This window comes from Scyliorhinus torazame, chromosome 10 (assembly GCF_047496885.1).
Source record: "Scyliorhinus torazame isolate Kashiwa2021f chromosome 10, sScyTor2.1, whole genome shotgun sequence".
In the NCBI taxonomy this organism is placed as follows: Eukaryota; Metazoa; Chordata; class Chondrichthyes; order Carcharhiniformes; family Scyliorhinidae; genus Scyliorhinus; species Scyliorhinus torazame.
This window is the reverse complement of record NC_092716.1, coordinates 201,749,548-201,767,854: the sequence shown is the minus strand read 5'-3', so window position 1 is coordinate 201,767,854 and position 18,307 is coordinate 201,749,548. Positions and strand designations below refer to the sequence as shown.

The 18,307-nt window shown below is 49.4% G+C and overlaps 1 protein-coding gene across 4 annotated transcripts in view; it reads left to right on the top strand.

Moving 5' to 3' along the window:
- The window catches only part of wt1a (WT1 transcription factor a), a 103,680-nt gene extending 85,714 nt beyond the window's left edge, over window positions 1–17,966 (top strand). The window contains exons 6-8 of one of the 4 annotated variants that reach the window (XM_072466261.1): window positions 7,023–7,112; window positions 10,319–10,402; window positions 16,601–17,966. In XM_072466261.1, coding sequence (XP_072322362.1) covers window positions 7,023–7,112; window positions 10,319–10,402; window positions 16,601–16,722 — 296 coding nt within the window. In that variant the 3' untranslated portion in view covers window positions 16,723–17,966. The other 3 variants (XM_072466260.1, XM_072466263.1, XM_072466262.1) reach the window with 3 other exon arrangements.
- The last annotated feature ends 341 nt before the right edge of the window (window positions 17,967–18,307 follow it).

Genomic DNA, 18,307 nt, shown 5'->3' with positions numbered 1-18,307 from the left:
GGCTGCGGTCGCAGGTGGAGGAGTCCACCCGCGTCCAGGAGCTGGGAGTGGTCCTGGTCATGCGTGCCACCCAGGCTGACACCGCACGGGTGGCGTCCGCGGTGGAGGCAATGGGTGCGACGGTGTCAGACATGGGGAACGGTTTGCGAGGCCTGGGGCCTTCCGTGCAGGCGGCGTCTGTGGCCCAGGAAATGGCTGCCCTCTCACAGGAGGCCATGAGCCAGCGCCAGATGGCAGAGGCGCTCAACGCCATAGCCCAGTCTCAGCAGGCCATGGCCCAGTCTCAGCAGGCCATAGCCCAGTCTCTGCAGGCCATGGCCCAGTCTCAGCAGGCCATCGCTGAGGGCATTGGCGCCAGTGGCCATGTGCGAGCCGGCGTCGCACTGTCACAGACAGGGTTTGACAACCCCCTGGGCTCCATGGCTGCAAACCTGCAGACCCCTGTCGATACCAGCACGGGCCTCCAGGACTGGCAGCGCCAGATGTCGGGGGCGCGTCGGATGGCCAGTCCGTTCGCATCCCCCACCCATGTAGAGGCCTGGGGGCCATCGGGCACCCCGAGGGAGGAGGAGGTGGTGTGGTCCGTCCCGGCTCCCTCTGTAGGGGAGGTCCCGGTACACCGCGACACCTCGGACTCCCCCCCTTCCGTCCCAGGTGCATCGGGTGGGCAACGGGCAGGACAGGCTGGCAGCTCGCCATCCCAGTCGCCCGGGCCGCAGCCTGGCCCATCTAGGCCAGGACGCCCCAGGAAACGGCCGCCAAAGGGATCCAGTGTCAGAGGGCAGGAATCACGGGAGTCCACCTCCAGTTCTGCTGTACCGTCTGGGGAACCACGTAGACGTAGTCAAAGGGCCCGTAAGGCCAAACAATTAGACACTGAGTAAGTTGGCACGGGTGCAGGGCACAGATGAGTTTTAGGGGCTAGGGCACGTGCATGAACTCCTTTGGTTATTAAAGTCAATGTTACACCTACCGAAGCTGCCTTTGTGCTCTGTCCAAAGTGTGCGGGCGTGTCATGTACGTTGAGCGCAAGTGTGTGTGTGATGGGTGGTCTTACCTCAGCCCCAGGTGAGTCTGCCCCCTTCTCCCTGGGCCGCCATCAACATCCCCCGGGCAGAGGACGGGACCGGGCGCTGCAGTGTCACAGCCGCATGCAGGGATGGTCCGGGTGGATGGTGGTACTGTGGCCATGGGTCAGACATAGTCCAACGATGTAGAGCCAGGAGCTCATCGCAGGGCGGGTTGTCACCATCCTCCATGGCCTGCGATAGACACGCGTCCACCCGCAACTGGGTGAGCCCGGCCCGTTGTGCCACCGGTGGATCGGCAATTGGGGGGGGGGGCTGGTGTGCACGCGGGTGGGGTGTGTGGGGTTGGGGAGGGGGGTGAGGGTGCTGGGTGGGTGGATGGGTGGGTGGTGTGGGTGGTCGGCTGTTGCCATGGTGTGCGGTCTGTGGCCATACTACCCGATTCCCACGCCCATCTAGTCAGTGAAGCGGGCGGCTATCAGTCTGTCCCGTGCCCGCTGGGCCAGCCGGTAACGGTGGACAGCCACCCGCCTGTGTCTACCCCGTCTGCCCTGACCATTGCCCCCATCCCCCTCATCTGGGGAGGACTGCGCCTCTTCCTGCTGCTCCTCCACTCCGCCCTCCTCTGCCTGCGGCACATCGCCCCTCTGCTAGGCTATGCTGTGCAGGACGCAGCACACCACAATGATGCGGCCGACCCTATCTGACCGATACTGGAGGGCGCCCCCAGAGAGGTCCAGGCACCTGAAACGCATCTTCAGCACGCCAAAGCACCTCTCGATCACTCCCCTTGTCGCTACATGGGCATCATTGTAGCGGTTCTCCGCCTCATTGCGTGGCCTCCGTATAGGCGTCATCAGCCACGATCGCAATGGGTAGCCCCTGTCGCCCAGCAACCAGCCCCTCAGCCGGGGATGGCGTCCCTCGTACATGCCGGGGATGGATGACCGCGACAACATGAATGAGTCGTGTACACTGCCTGGGTGACGGGCGCAGACGTGCAGGATCATCATGCGGTGGTCGCAGACCACCTGTACGTTCATCGAATAGGTCCCCTTCCTATTAGTGAACACGGCCCTGTTATCTGCAGGTGGCCGCACGGCGACGTGCATCCCATCGATCGCGCCCTGGACCATGGGGAACCCGGCAACGGCAGAGAAGCCCACGACCCGGGCATCTTGGCTGGCCCGGTCCACGGGGAAGCGGATGTAGCGGTGCGCCATGGCATAAAGGGCATCTGCCACTGCCCGGATGCACCGGTGCACCGATGTCTGCGATATGCCGGACAGGTCCCCACTCGGTGCCTGGAATGACCCCGTTGCATAAAAGTTCAGGGCCACCTTAACCTTGATGGACACGAGGAGAGGGTGTCCCCCGCCAGTGCCACGCGGTGACAGGTGTGCCAGCAGGTGGCAGATGTGTGCCACGGTTTCCCGGCTCATCCGGAGTCTCCTCCTGCATTCCCGGTCCGTGAGGTCCTGGTATGACTGCCGGGGCCGGTACACACGGGGCGCCCTCGGGTGCCTCCGTTGCCGTGGGGCCGCGCCGTCCTCCTCCCCCTCCTCGTCCTGTCGGTCAGGTGTCCCTCCAGCCTGGGCGGCTGCCGCCTGCCCCTCTGCGGCAGCCTGCGCCGCCTCTCTGGCACGCTCCTCCTCCTACTCCTCCTCATCCAGGACAACATAGACATGAGCGGCTGCCACCACGGCAGCCAACATCGCTGGGTGGTCTGAAAACATGACGGCCTGGTGGGGGGGGGGGAACGACGACATGTCATCATTGCCCATATCCCCTCCTCCCCCCAGCCAGGTGGCATGGACCGCATGGGTCCAACTGTTGGAGACTGGCACCTGGCCAGGTGGACCAACTCATTTGCCCTCCCATCACCCTCCTCGGCACGGACCCCCTCCCCAACCTCCACCCCGGCACGGACCCCCCCCAACCTCCACCCCAGCACGGACCCCCCCCCCCCCCAACCTCCACCCCGGCACGGACCCCCTCCCCAACCTCCACCCCGGCACGGACCCCCCCCCCCAACCTCCACCCCAGCACGGACCCCCTCCCCAACCTCCACCCCAGCACGGACCCCCCCCAACCTCCACCCCAGCACGGACCCCCCCCCAACCTCCACCCCGGCACGGACCCCCCCCCCAAGCTCCACCCCGGCACGGACCCCCTCCCCAACCTCCACCCCAGCACGGACCCCCCCAACCCCCAACCTCCACCCCAGCACGGACCCCCCCCCCCAACCTCCACCCCAGCACGGACCCCCCCCCCAACCTCCACCCCAGCACGGACCCCCCCCCCAACCTCCACCCCGGCACGGACCCCCTCCCCAACCTCCACCCCAGCACGGACCCCCCCCAACCCCCAACCTCCACCCCAGCACGGACCCCCCCCCCAACCTCCACCCCGGCACGGACCCCCCCCCCAACCTCCACCCCGGCACGGACCCCCTCCCCAACCTCCACCCCAGCACGGACCCCCCCCAACCCCCAACCTCCACCCCAGCACGGACCCCCCCCCCAACCTCCACCCCGGCACGGACCCCCCCCCCAACCTCCACCCTGGCACAGACACCCCCCCCAACCTCCACCCCGGCACGGACCCCCTCCCCAACCTCCACCCCAGCACGGACCCCCCCCAACCCCCAACCTCCACCCCAGCACAGACCCCCCCCCAACCTCCACCCCGGCACGGACCCCCCCCCCCAACCTCTACCCCGGCACGGACCCCCTCCCCAACCTCCACCCCAGCACGGACCCCCCCAACCCCCAACCTCCACCCCAGCACGGACCCCCCCCCCAACCTCCATCCCGGCATGGGCCCCCCCCCAACCCCCAACCTCCACCCCGGCACAGACCCCCTCCCGGCACTCCCCCGGAGCCCAGCCTACTCTAACCACCGCCCCCCCCCCCCCCCCCGCTGCACACACACACACACACAAGCCGAGACACACCTCTCCTCACGCAATCAGTCTGCGGCCACGCCATTTCCTGCCCAGAGCCAACCCCCCAGGCCGTCACTCACCTCCTCGCTGGTCGGCGTGAGCCTGGAGCACCGGGTCACGCCGATGAAAAGGAGGTTTGATTCACGTCGACGTGAACGGTCATCACGTCGACGGGACTTGGGCCCATCCGGAAGGGAGATTATCGGCAGGCCGAAAATCGGCTGCCTTGCGCAGACCCGTGACATTCTCCGCGGTAGCGGCGCCATTAACGCCCCGCCGACTTTTCTCCCTTCGGAGACTTCGGCGGGGGCGGGGGCGGGATTCACGGCGGCCAACGGCCATTCTCCGACCCGGCGGGGGGTCGGAGAATGACGCCCACTTTCTCCTGACCTTGCATTAAAGAATCCAATTAGTGCTCCTGTCCTGACAGTAAAGGATTGCACACGACTGTTCCTCTCCACTTTGACCACACCAGATCCAACCTGCAATTGCCCTCCACCCAAACCCCTCCGCTGAAGTTCGAGAAGCACACGTTGAATCAGGCACAGACTGAAATGTGACTGATTGACAACACAAGCATCACTAAGGGGGCAATTTGTCTTTTTAAGTAATATCCCTTTGTATGATCGTGGAAGTGGATGAGAGGAAAGTGTCCTGGGACCTCAGCTTTAGTTTAAATTACATTGGACTTTCTGACGATGTCTTTAGAAATGCAGTGGGCTCAAATAAAACAGAATAAATTCTTCAGAATGATCCCCTCAGTGATTTGGTTTGAAGTAGCTGTCATGAATTGATGTGCTTGAAGATGATGGCAGCATTTAGGAATTATTCTAGTTTGGATGCTTTGGCTTCCTATTTTGGATTTGGCCAAAACATCATTTGGCTATGAAAATTATGATGTCCTACTTTTTTATACGCCTTTTGAATTGAGTCTATATCAGAATTTATAGTACCAATACGAAAATAGAGGCATTGGAATATAGAAACAGGAGTATTCCATTCAGCCCCTCGTGCCGCCTCCACTGTTCAATTAAATCATGGCTTAATCCCTACCGCAATTCCATTTACCTGCATTAGCTCCCTATCCCTTAATACAGTACACCGATCAAAAATCTCATGGCTCATTTGTTTCTTAACCAAAATGTTATTTAAAAAGTATCACCTGATCCCCATAATAACAACACTTCTCTTGAATCTGCCTGGGGATTTGGAAATTATGCTCTCCTTGATGTTGCTTCTCTGAAATTGACCTGCAATTGACATTCCATGGCTGCAAAAACTCATCAGAAAAGGCTGAAGCTTGAAGAGAAAGTTGTTCAAGGATGAAGACTGCAGTAAGCAGATGTCAGGTTGTCTTGAGATATAGCTCACGATAGCCAAGCATAACATCTGACACAACCCGAGCCAGATGTTTTAAAACATGACTACTTAAATAATTCTTTTAAGGAAGAACATATATTATCTTACAAATTTTAATTCAATCCAATGTCCCTTTGCTTCATTCTGATCTCTAAAACATATGGCTTTATGCTGCAATATTAACGATACATATTAATTCAGATAGCTTTATACACAAACATTTTTGAACAATAGTTTTCTTTTTAAACAAAATTATTTTATTTGTTGTTGTATTTTACTGCAAGGATTTGTTATAATATGTCAAAGACTAACTCTTGCCCCAGAGATTATTTCCTGCAAAGAACTGCAACTCCTGGGGGAGCTTCTGTGGTCAGGGTTTAATTGACCATTTTCAGCACCAGTGGCAGATGCCGCAGACTACACAAAATCAATTAAGCTGAATCGACACTGAAATGTTACATGACCTCAAACCCTTGGGTAATTCATACAGTCAGTTCTGCTAACTGTTTTCCCTAGTCGCCGAAACATACGGCTGCCATTTTGCATGTTTTTACAATCAAGCGGACTCGGCCAAACCCTTAACTCTTCATGGACCACCATGAGGATTAGTCGAAGTGAATAACATTGATGGCTTTCAGGAGAAGCTAGATAAGTACGCGATAGAGAAAGGAACAGAGGAGTAGGCTGATTGAGTTAGATGAAGTAAGGTGGCAGGGGGCTCATGAGGTGCATGAATATTGGAATAGACCATCTGGCTGAACGACTTGTTTCTGTGCTGTAGACTTGAAATGATTCTGTGCATGAATCTGTGGGGGAGAGGTTTGCATTTATATAAAGCCTTTAATGACCACAGCATGATCCCAAAGTGCTTTGTAACTAATGAAGTGCTTTTGAAGTGCGTCTCTTGGAATGTGGGAAACATGACATCCAATGTTAAGCACAGCAAGGTCCCATAAATAGCGACCGGATAATCTGTTTTAGTCATAATGGCCAAGCCAACAGGGAGAACTCCCATGCTCTTCTGCAAAAATAGTTATGTGGGATCTTTCGCATCCACCTGAGAGGGGAGATGGGCCTTGGTTTATTTCTTTATCTGAAAAGTGACATACCTCAGCAGTGCAGCACTCTGCTCGTTCTGCACTGAAATGCTAGCCTAGATCATGTGCTCACGTACCTGCAGTTAGCCTTGACCCCACAAGCTCCTATTTAAGAGGTAAATGCCCTTCCAACTGAACATTGCCTGTCACATAACAGTGGTCAAAATGCAGTAGCAGATTCTTTTTTAGTACTCTGTTCTAGCAATTGTTATGAAGCACATGGATGCATCTACAAGGGAATGTGCTTTTAAATGAATGCTCCCACCTCAGTTTGCTTATATCATAGAATCATAGAGTTTTACAGCACAAAAAAAATGCCCTTTAGCCCATTGTGTCTGTGCCGGCTACCAAGCATCTGCCTATTCTAATACCACTTTCCAGCACTTGTCTCTAGTCTTGTATGCTATGGCATTTCATGTGCTCATCTAAATGTTTCTTAAAAGTTGTGATGGTTCCCTTTTGTATCCCAAGCTGCTGATACTATCCGACCTTGGTACTCAGATGGCATTACTAATATGTTTAAATGGGGAATGGTAATGTTTGGTAATGACAAACCTGATGCACGACTATTTTCTTTTCCTGTCCAATAAGGTGAGAAGCCTTATCAATGCGACTTTAAGGACTGTGGCCGACGATTCTCCCGTTCAGATCAACTCAAACGACACCAGAGAAGACACACTGGTAAGAATGAATTGTCATTAATAATGTTGGACTAAGGATGTAAATACGTTCAGAGAAGGTTTACCAGGCTAAGATCTGGAATGGGTGAGTTGTCTTATGAGGAAAGGTTGGACAGGCTCAGCTTGTATCCGCTGGAGTTTGGAGGAGTAAGAAGTGACCTAACTGAAACATATAGGGCAGGATTCTCCGCTGCCCGATGCCGATATTGTAATTGGCAAGCAGGCGGAGAATCCCTTCCGACGACCAAATTGGGGGCGGCGCCAGTTTAATCATAGTAATCATAGATTTTACAGTGCAGAAGGAGGCCATTCGGCCCATCGAGTCTGCACCGGCTCTTGGAAAGAGCACCCTACCCAAGGTCAACACCTCCACCCTATCCCCATAACCCAGTAACCCCACCCAACACTAAGGGCAATTTTGGACACTAAGGGCAAATTTATCATGGCCAATCCACCTAACCTGCACATCTTTGGACTGTGGGAGGAAACCAGAGCATCCGGAGGAAACCCACGCACACACGGGGAGGATGTGCAGACTCCACACAGACAGTGACCCAAGCCGGAATCTAACCTGGGACTCTGGAGCTGTGAAGCAATTGTGCTATCCACAATGCTACCGTACTGCCCACTTTAAAGTCAGTTTTCAAATCTCCGCACCCTCCGAAATAGCATTCTCGCGTTGTGCGCCGCACGCCGTTGGAATAGCATTGGCGTGTCATCGGAAAGCCCTCCCCCAATACTCCGTCCTCGATGGGTCGAGTTCCCAACCGCGCTGTTGATGTGTGGTCTGAGTGGTTGGGAAACCGGCGTGGTGTCCAGTGCCGCCAGTGGGCCGGGAGCCATGCTGTGGGGGGGGGGGGGGGGCTTTCGTGAGGGCTGGGGGGACTGCTATGGGGTGGCCAGGGGTTTTCCTGTGGGGCCGCATTTTGCAGGTCGAGTCCGCGCACGGCCGGCGCCATGTTGTATGGCACGACCGCTGCAGACATCGTAAAACGCCACAGTTCCCACGCCGGCTTCAGCACTTAGCTGTAGAAACGGAGAATCCAGATCATAGTTCATAGAATTTACAGTGCAGAAGGAGGCCATTCAGCCCATCGAGTCTGCACCGGCTCTTGGAAAGAGCACCCTACGCAAGGTCCACACCTCCACCTTATCCCCATAACCCAGTAACCCCACCCAACACTAAAGGCAATTTTGGACACTAAGGGCAATTTAGCATGGCCAATCCACCTAACCTGCACATCTTTGGACTGTGGGAGGAAACCGGAGCACCCGGAGGAAACCCACGCACACACGGGGAGAATGTGCAGACTCCGCACAGACAGTGACCCAAGCCGGGAATCGAACCTGGGACCCTGGAGCTGTGAAGCAATTGTGCTATCCACAATGCTACCGTGCTGCCCCTGAGGGGTTAAGACAGGGTGGATGTGGATAGGGTATTTGATCTTGTGCGAGAATCTAGAACTAGGGGGACCACGGTTTAAAACAGAGATTAGGAGAAATGTTTTCATTCAGAGGTTTGTGAATTTTCGAAACTGTCTTCCTTAAAAGGTTGTGGAAGCAGAGACCTGGATTCAACCGATTAAAAACTAAGTGCTACCATCAGTGGGAAAATGGCGTGTTTCCTGCTGGCATTGGCAGCGCTGCTCAGGTGGAATTCAATGTCACTTCAAAGCTTTTTGGGCCAGATGAAGGTAAATGTCTTCACTTTGAAGTGTTGGAAACCTTTAAAGTGCTTTCTTCACATTCAATTCATGGCCTGTGAAATTGAATGTAAACAATGCAGTTCAAAGCTTTCAGACTTCTCGGCATGCCCAACTGCTTGAAAAAGTTAAAGGGGAATTTAATTGAATATGAAAAAAACACTTCAAAGGTTTCCAAGACATCAAAGGGAAGACCTATACTTTCATCAGTCATATCTTTGAACTTGACATGCTGGGAGAGACATCAAAGGGTTTCAAAGCTACAGAGGCAAGACTTTCCACACGACCCCCATCCCGGGAAAGACCCTGGACTTGAGCCCCTCCAGCCCATCCCAAGCATCCACTTCCCCTGAAGGACCTCCTTTGGAACCCTGGAGGTAAGTATAGAGATGGTGCTCACACCCTTGGTCACCCTCGGAGTCCACAGCACCTGGTTCTTATTTGTCAGGACCAGGAGAGATTGGCACCAGTGGGACTTCCAGCTGGAGGGCAGTGGGGTGGGGGTGGGGTAGGGGGGGGGAGTGAAGCATACTAGGAGGCCAGAGCATCTGACCTCAAATCCAGTAATTATATTTAAATTAATGTTGTTCAGCTGTAATCAGGTTCTCGCCTGCTGTGGGTGAGAACTTCATTAGGCCAGGTTCAGTGGGCTGGGAGACTCGCAACGGGTTTGACCCCTGGCGAAAAACCCAACTTGGCCCTCTTGCCCGATTTAATGAGCCATCGCAAATCCCGGCTGGCGCTGGGGTCCCCGGGAGAATCGCCCCCTCAGCAGCGAGTCAACATTCACACCAGGTGACAATGTATTCCAGAGGCTCAATACTTTCTGTTCATGATCATTTCCAGTGGGGTGGGATGTACAGACCATATAAGTTTGAAAGTGTATGGAGTGCACAGGCCAATCCCAATGTATGCCTGTATGCAGAATGTTAACCACAGTGAGAATGTTATTTTGCCTTTCCTCTGACCGACATGTGTTTTTCTATTTATTCATGAGATATGAGCATTACTGGCAAAGCCAACATTTATTTTCCATCCCTAATTGTTCTTGAGAAAGTGGTGGTGAGCTGACTTCTTGATTGCCTGCAGCCCATGTGGTCGAGGTACAACAATATTGCTATTAGTAAGGGAATGTTAGGATTTTGACCCATCAATAAGAAAACAACAGTGACATATTTTCAAGTCAGGATTATGAGTCACGTGAAGAGGAACTTGCATGTGGTAGTGTTCCCATGTGCCTACTGCCCTTGTTCTTCTTGGTGGATGAGGTCACGGGTTTGGGCGATGCTGTGGAAGGTGCCTTGTTGAGTTGCTGCAGTGCATCTTGTACATGGTACAGGCTGCTGCTGCTGTACATCAATGGTGAAAGGAGTGAATGGTTAAGGTGGCATATTACAATCATTTTTTCCTTGGCTGTTAAACCCTTTAGCGCCTTTTCTCTTTACTGTACGTTTGTGTATACCAAGTTGGACAACTTGATTTGAATTTTGTTTTTCTTCCTTAGGGGTAAAACCATTCCAGTGTAAAACATGTCAGCGTAAATTCTCCCGCTCCGACCATTTAAAGACTCACACCCGAACTCATACAGGTAAAACAAGTGCGTAAACTTTTTTTTTGACATTTTACTTTCTTAGACGCGGATTTTAATATTTTAACAGCTAATATTCACTGCTGCTATTGTAATACGTGAACCCTTTGAGCACTGATTGTTCGTTTAAAAAAAAAGGATAATTCTTAAGTGAGGTTTCTTTCGAATTTTATCACCAATTTCCCTTTATTCTCCCCACAGGAGCTGCTGGCCGAAACGCAGCCTCCTTGAACTGGGAGGGCAGGATGGTTGGGCCTGCGGACTTCTCCATGACCACCATCAATGCCACTCCATGAAGGGCCAACAGAGAAGTGTGCTTATAGCAAGGGGGGAGAGAGATATTTGCCAGCTTTTGGTTTATTTAAACACCCAACTCCCCCGCCCCTGCTGGTTTTTCACACAACAGAGAATCTTGTCGTAGCTTTTGACACTCTGTTTGGTAAACCAAGCAAATACTAAAATGAAACTGCCTCCAATTGAGGCTGGCGGGATTCATCAGCAGTCTAACCATAATCATCAAAACCTTAAGAGATCAGATTTTCCGCAATAAGCATTTTTAGGGTTAAGTAGAATTTATCAGATCTGCCAATCTTCAGGCCAAGTTACTGAAACATGTAGAAGTTCTGTTTGCCTAAGATCAGAGTGTTTGGGAGAGATTGGCAAGATCCCAGGCTTAGGGACCCCGTAAACATTTTCAAGGATAGTGCTGGAGTTAAACCAGTTAACTGAGCAAGCTCCCTTGTGGCAGGAGCACTCAGTCCTATCACACCAATTTCCCTTCGGCGATGCTTTGCAGGATTATCTGAGTTCAGTTCAAAGAATCCAAGGCCCTGAAGGTAAGACCACTTCTTCAGGTTCCATAAAGATGCCCTATTGGTTGGTCAATCATCAGCCATGCTTCAGAGTGCAACTTAGTTTGGGTTGTTGAATGTTTGGGTCTATCACAGATGGTTGACTTGCTTATGAACTTTCCATCTATTGTCAAGTCACCTTGGCCCCAGAGAGACCCAGCTTATCTTCTCCTGCCCCTTCTCACCCCCTCTCCAAGTAGGATAAGAATTCTTCTGAGGAACCAAAAGTTATTTTTCACAATTTTCAGAGAATAGAATCATAGAATTTTGTTCTTGTTTCATAAATATAAATATTCTCTGCATAAATGTATCTTTGACTATCTTTATATTACATCAACATAGTCCTCAAAGGGTTAAATTCTGTTCCAATTTTAACTGCACAATGATTTGTGAAATATCAAATGTCTTTAATTTGATATATGGCACTTGCCCTTTTTTTGTCAGCATTTCTATCGCAACATCTGCAAAATGTTTAGTTTCAGTCTAATATATAAAACTTACTATTCAGGTATGGCAGGACTTTAAAAGTTATGTGATTCATGGGCAGCTTGACTATAACATTTCTCATTCAACACACAAAGTAAAAATGTCCATTACGACCCAACACCTCTACCAGAGAACTGACCAGAACGATAGTGAGCCTTTTACTATCCTTAGATGTCACTATCATGTGAGGTGTAAAATGAACATTCCACCCAATCCTATGTGTGGTTTCCATCCAGTGAGTTCAGTTAAAATGGTTCCCTTGGTCTGTAAAATATAATTGAAAAGCAAATCTGTGAATATCATTTGTGAGTTGAGGATAGAAACTCCTGTTGGTGGTCATCATGTGAAAGCTTAATAGATTCGGATAAAATTCCTCTTGCCGGCATTTTAATGGCAGCGCTAATCTGTTTAGGACACAATAACTGGGTGAACAAGATTGCTAAGATAGTGGCAAAGACACAATAATATACCAACACTAATTCTTTTGCTTTAAAAGTTCTACACTATAAATTACTTACAAAGTGCAATTATTGAGGTTATGCTGTGGCTTAAGGCATTGGGCATCAAAAATTATTTCATATCCTAATTTTACTAAATGTTAACTCCATATCTGGAAGTGTCACTCAGAAAGCTGTGGGTTGGTTGGTGTTGAAGATTGAACAGCTGCTGCACTGGTGCTCTTCTTGGGTTATAGCGGAGATGACATGCTGGTGCAGAGGGAAAGGCATTTGAATCTGCATCTAGCTGTACTACATTTGACCCACAGGAGTTGGATCATGGCACCGAGTCCCTTGAAATAGAAGCTGTTGCATTCTCCTGTACTAATATCCACCATCTTCAACACAAAAAAAATGAAAATCACATTATGTTCCAAAGGAAGAAATCAGAATTCTGTTCTTTGCATTACCTATTTCCTCTTACCTCTCTGGATACAGTGATGTGAACTGTCCGTCTCAAAGGTTGTATGCCAGTCCACAATGAGTGTAATTTTGTAAAGCAAAAGGGCACTGCCATGGAAGAGTGTGGGGGAAATCTTGTTTTTAATCTTTCCAAATCAGCAAGTTTTTGAAAAGTCTAGGAAGACAACTTCCTTATTTATGATGATTTGACATTTTTAGTAAGAAAAATGAAGACATCTCTGGAAATATTAATGCAAGCTGTTTGTCCTGTTAACATTTTTGCTGCCGTTTTGGAAACTCCCATCTTAGTTAGATTTTAATCCTTCCAGGGAAACTCTGTGACCCGGCATCCCAAGCTCCCTACCCCCCTGTAAAAGTGATGCTTGCAATGGGCCAATTTCTGGGAATGGCTGGCATGCATCTCAGGACTTTCTGGAGACTTATATTAATGGACTGAAAACCAGAAGCCCAGCACCGCTAGAGCACTCAGGATCTTCCAAAATGCTGTTAGTGAGAGCCATTCCCCTAGGGAGCATCAGGTCACAAAATCTGACTGCAGTAACATAGAATTAAATAATTTGACAGCACAGAAGGAGGAACTTCTGCCCATCGTGCCTATTTAAAAACAAATATTTCACAGGATGTGGGCACCACTGGCAAGGCCAACATTTTTATTGTCCATCCCTAATTGCCCTTGTGAAGATGGTTGTGGGTCACCTCCCTGAACCACTGCAGTCCATGTGGTGTGTTGATTCTACGCTAGAGCTATCCAACTAGTCCTGCTCCCTGCTCTTTCACTCTAACTCTGCAAATTTTACCCATCAGGTATTTATCCAATTCCCTTTTGAGTGTTACTGCTGAATTTTCTTCCACCACCCTTTCAAGTATGCAGCCCGTATTGTAACAACTCGCTGCATAAATTTGATCTTCCTCATCTTTTCTCTGATTCTTTTAATGGTCATCTTAAGCTTGTATCCCCTGGTTACTGACCTGTCCAATTGTGGAAACAGTTTCTCATTATTTACTGTGTCAAAACCATTCATGAATTTGAACTCCTCCATCAAACCTCCCCCTAAAATTCTCTGCTCTAAGGAGAACAAAGCTAGATTCTACATTTACTCGACATGACTGAAGCCCCTCATCCCTGGTACCATTCTGGTAAATCTCTTCTGCATCCTCTCCAAGTCCTTACCATAATTTCAACAAATTAAATGGCACACGACTAGCCTTATTTAGATTCTTAGCAGAGCTGGATTTGGAGCGATGGTGTAGAATCTGGGCAGTCTATCTTCAAAATTGCATTGGGAGCAGTTCAGAGAAAGAGGAAGGATGATTCATGGATCTAAGGCTCTGAATTATGAGAACAAGTTCAGAGCAGTGAACTTTGTTTGTCTGGAAGACAGATTGAGGGGGTGATGTGATTCAGATCTTTAAATTGCTGAGAGATGTGTGTAGGTGTAACTTGGGCTGTGAATGCAAACTAAAGGGAATTTAGAAGGTTAAAAATGAAGAGAAATTAGAAGAATTTGTTCCCCATTGAGTTGTGGAGGCATGCAACAAATTTACAACATAAGAACAAAGGGACATTAAGAAACAAAGTTGGCCATTCAGCCCATTCAATTAGGTCCTGGCTGATCCAAACCTTAACTTCAATTTAGCTCCATAATCCTTGATGCCTTACAAAACAGAAATCTAGTGATCGCAGTCATAAAAGCTCCAATTTTCTTTTGTGCAAGGAGTTTCAGATTTCTACAAGCCTTTGAATGAAAAGATCCTTCTTGATTTTGCCCCTGAATGTTTTAGTTCTAATTTCAAGATTATGCCCCATTGTTCTTGATTCCCTATCAGAAGGAATGGTTTCTTTATTTGTACTCTTTTATATCCTTACATTAATTTTAACCACCTCAATCAGATCGCCCCTAAATCTCCTATATTCAAGGGAATATGATCCACGTTTATGCAGCCCGTATTCATAACTTCCAGCGCTAAGGACTGTGGAAGGAGGCTGTGCCCATCACATCTCTGCTGGTTCTTTACTGGAGGAATTAATTGCTCTAAGTGCTGTCCATAGCCTCGTACATTTTGTGTATTTATCTCAATTTATCTCATTTTCTCAAACAGGGCAGTGGCTTCTGCCTATGCTCTTCGCAATGCCAAAATGTTATCCCAATGAGACATGTTAAGCCAAAGAATGTGTCCGTCCCATCCACCCCACCACGTCACTGATTCCCTATCCAGAAGGAATAGTCTTTAGTTATTTCTTAAAATCTACTCAGCCTTCTGCTTGTATGGAAATAGTCACAGGATGTATCCCCCTAATTATAGTTCCCCATCTCAGACTCCATTCTCCAGCCACAGCTAGTTGAATTAATTAACATCATCAGAAAAGAACTTGATAGACATCTGGGGCGAAATTCTCCGTAATCGGCGCAATGTCTGCCGACTGGCGCCAAAAACGGCGCAAATCAGTCCGGCATCGCGCCGCCCCAAAGGTGCGGAATCCTCCGCATTTTGAGCGGCCGAGCACTAACCTTGAGGGGCTAGGCCCGCGCTGGACTGATTTCTGCCCCGCCAGCTGGCGGGAAAGGTCTTTGGTGCCCCGCCAGCTGGCGCGGAAATGACATTGCCGGGCGGCGCATGCGCGGGAGCGCCAGCGGCCGCTCACGGCATCCCCGTGCATGCGCAGTGGAGGGGGTCTCTTCCGCCTCCGCCATGGTGGACACCGTGGCGAAGGCGGAAGGAAAAGAGTGCCCCCACAGCGCAGGCCCACCTGCGGATCGGTGGGCCCCGATCGCGGGCCAGGCCACCGTGGGGGCACCCCCGGGGCAAGATCGCCCCGCGCCTCCCCCAGGACCCCGGAGCCCGCCCGCGCCGCCTTGTCCCGCTGGTAAGAGAGGTGGTTTAATCCACGCCGGCGGGACAGGCATTCTAGCAGCGGGACTTCGGCCCATCCGGGCCGGAGAATCGCCGGGGGGGGCCCGCCAACCGGCGCGGCGCGATTCCTGCCCCCGCTGAATATCCAGTACCGGAGAATTCGGCAACCGGCAGGGGCGGGATTCACGCAGCCCCCGGCGATTCTCCGACCCTGGTTGAGAATTAATTGGAGTTTACCCAGGGAGAAGGCCAGGGATGGGCACTAGGTAAGTTGTTTATTTGGAGAGTCAGCACAGCCAAGACAGGCCAAATAGCCTCCTGTGCTGTAACCATTCTGTGATTTACAGAGATAGGTATAGGCCAAGATGCTAAGATCACCTTTTGGACATGATAAAATTCAAGGTAGGGATAGAGGAGGGAAAGAACAGGCCAGGTTGAATAGTAGTCATGTCTGGTTGTCGAATATGTTGTGGAATTTGCATTACGGTTTCAGTATATTATGGAATTTTATATAATAATAAACCATGAACCTTTTATCATCACTTTCCCTCAGGTGATTTAATGGATTGGGTGGAATCTGTGATGGGGGCAAATTATAAATGGACAGGGGCAGTAACAGGCTTGATGGACAGAATGGTCTTTTCTCATTTCCCTCCTTTCCTATACAGGCACTCACTTCTAAAAATCTTGACATTCCATGAAAATGGTGTAATGGTGACAACAAAAGAGAATGACCCATTCTAAACACTTGTCCAACTCATGACATTGATCCTCTCTTCCCTTATCTCTTCCCCTTGTAAGCTAATGAATAATGACACCAACTACACAAACAGTGAAAAAGCAATTTTGTGATAAGGCGTAATCCTTGCAATAAGTGAATATCCACAAACAAAAAACAAACTGTGAGGGGGCTCCCCATGAATTAAAACAAAAAGTCCTGCAGAAACCAATCAAAGAAGAAAAATATATCACAAGTAGATCAAAACGCTAATAGATCTAATCCTTAATAAATCATGTTTAAGTAATATCAGCGACGGTACCTCTCTTGTAAAAATAATAAAAGTTCATTAGGGCTGCTGTTTTAACAGGTGAAAAGCCCTTTAGCTGTAGGTGGCCAAACTGTCAGAAGAAGTTTGCCAGGTCCGATGAACTGGTTCGCCATCATAACATGCACCAGAGAAACCTGACCAAGCTTCAGCTCACTCTGTAAAAGGTGAACAGGACCGCAACGAGCTCAAAGAAAAGGTGATGACACACATTGCTGGGGAAGTCTGCTTTCTTCTGTTCACCCCTCTAAATGTTCAGCAGTTCACAGGTTAACGGGACAGAGTCAATGCCCACATTTCTATGCCTACCTGATGCATTACGCCTCTTCTTCCCATTCGTTGTCCGAGCCAGGGTTGCCAACTCTGCTGCGATGTATTCCTGGAGGGTTCGATACCTCTCACCTTCCAACTACAAACCTCAATCAACAATCTAACCAAACAGCCTCCTTATTTCCCTCTTCTACCTGCTTTCAACTAAAAAAGACAAAAGTGTTGAAAGTAAACAAAGCACACTTTCTGTCGTGTCTCCATACGATTTAACTCCTGGGCTCTTTAGATCAGGGTCCAAGAAATTCCTGGAAGCACCAGGACAATCTTGGAAGGTTGGCAACCTTGGTCTGAGTGCGTAAGAAGAGGTGGATTCAAAGCATGTGGCCATTGTTTATGGAAATCAGTGGCAAGACACTGCACATAGGGCTGTGGTGGTGCTGTCTGAGTCATTGTACTTGTATCGTGTGACAGTCCAGTAATACACCACTCTACTCCTTTGTAAATATTGTAGATATGGGACCTGTTGGAATTGAATACTACTGTATTTCATTTGTCTTTTTAAAAATGGAAATCCAAATGTGTAACCATGTAACATGCAGCCACTGAAAATAAGTTAAAGATGGCGGACATGCAGGTGGGCATTTAATCTATCAGGTTAACTTTTATTTTAGATCCTACAGTAGATTCACAGAGGAAAGATTAGATGGGAAAATGATGTTGTTCATTCATATGGAGTGTACTTAACCAGATTATTTTAAGGGAGAGGTGAGGTTAACCAGCAACACTTTACAAAATACTCTTGTTTCGAAATTGTACACGATGTACCGAAAGGCCATGCTGGCTATGTGGCTGATTAGTTGTAATGTTAACAGACGTAGTTAAAAGAGAGAAGGCTGGTCCACAACTACCATTAACCATTCCTCTTGAAAATAAGTAACTTAATGACTTTCAGAAATCTTCAAGTATTATGTGTGAAGAAATCTTTTTAGTGTAATGGATTGTACTGTACCCAATGTTTCTTTGTTCATCTATTTTCTGCTACCAGCTGGAAATTATTATGTATATATCTGATAATGTATTGCTGTTCTCAAAAATAGGAGGGTTATTAAAAGTAGAGAATAAACAGAAGAAATAGGTACTTCTCAGAGTCTGGTTCGTTTGCTTTTACTGTGCAATAATAACACTGAAAATGTAAGCAACATTCTTTCTCCCCACCTCAGTCCACCCCCTCCTCCACTGCGTTCTTTTTTAAAAAATATATATTTATTCAAATTTTCAACAAAACCGCCCCCCCCCCCAACAAGAAAAAAGAAACAAAAACACAACAATCAGAAATTATACATTGGATTTCCCCCATATACAATAACCCCCCATATAACATTTAAAAGCACAAATAGGGGAAAAAAAACACCTTCACCCAAACACCACCCCAAAAGAACCCTCCCCCCCCTCCCACGCGCCCCCCCCCCCCCCCACCCT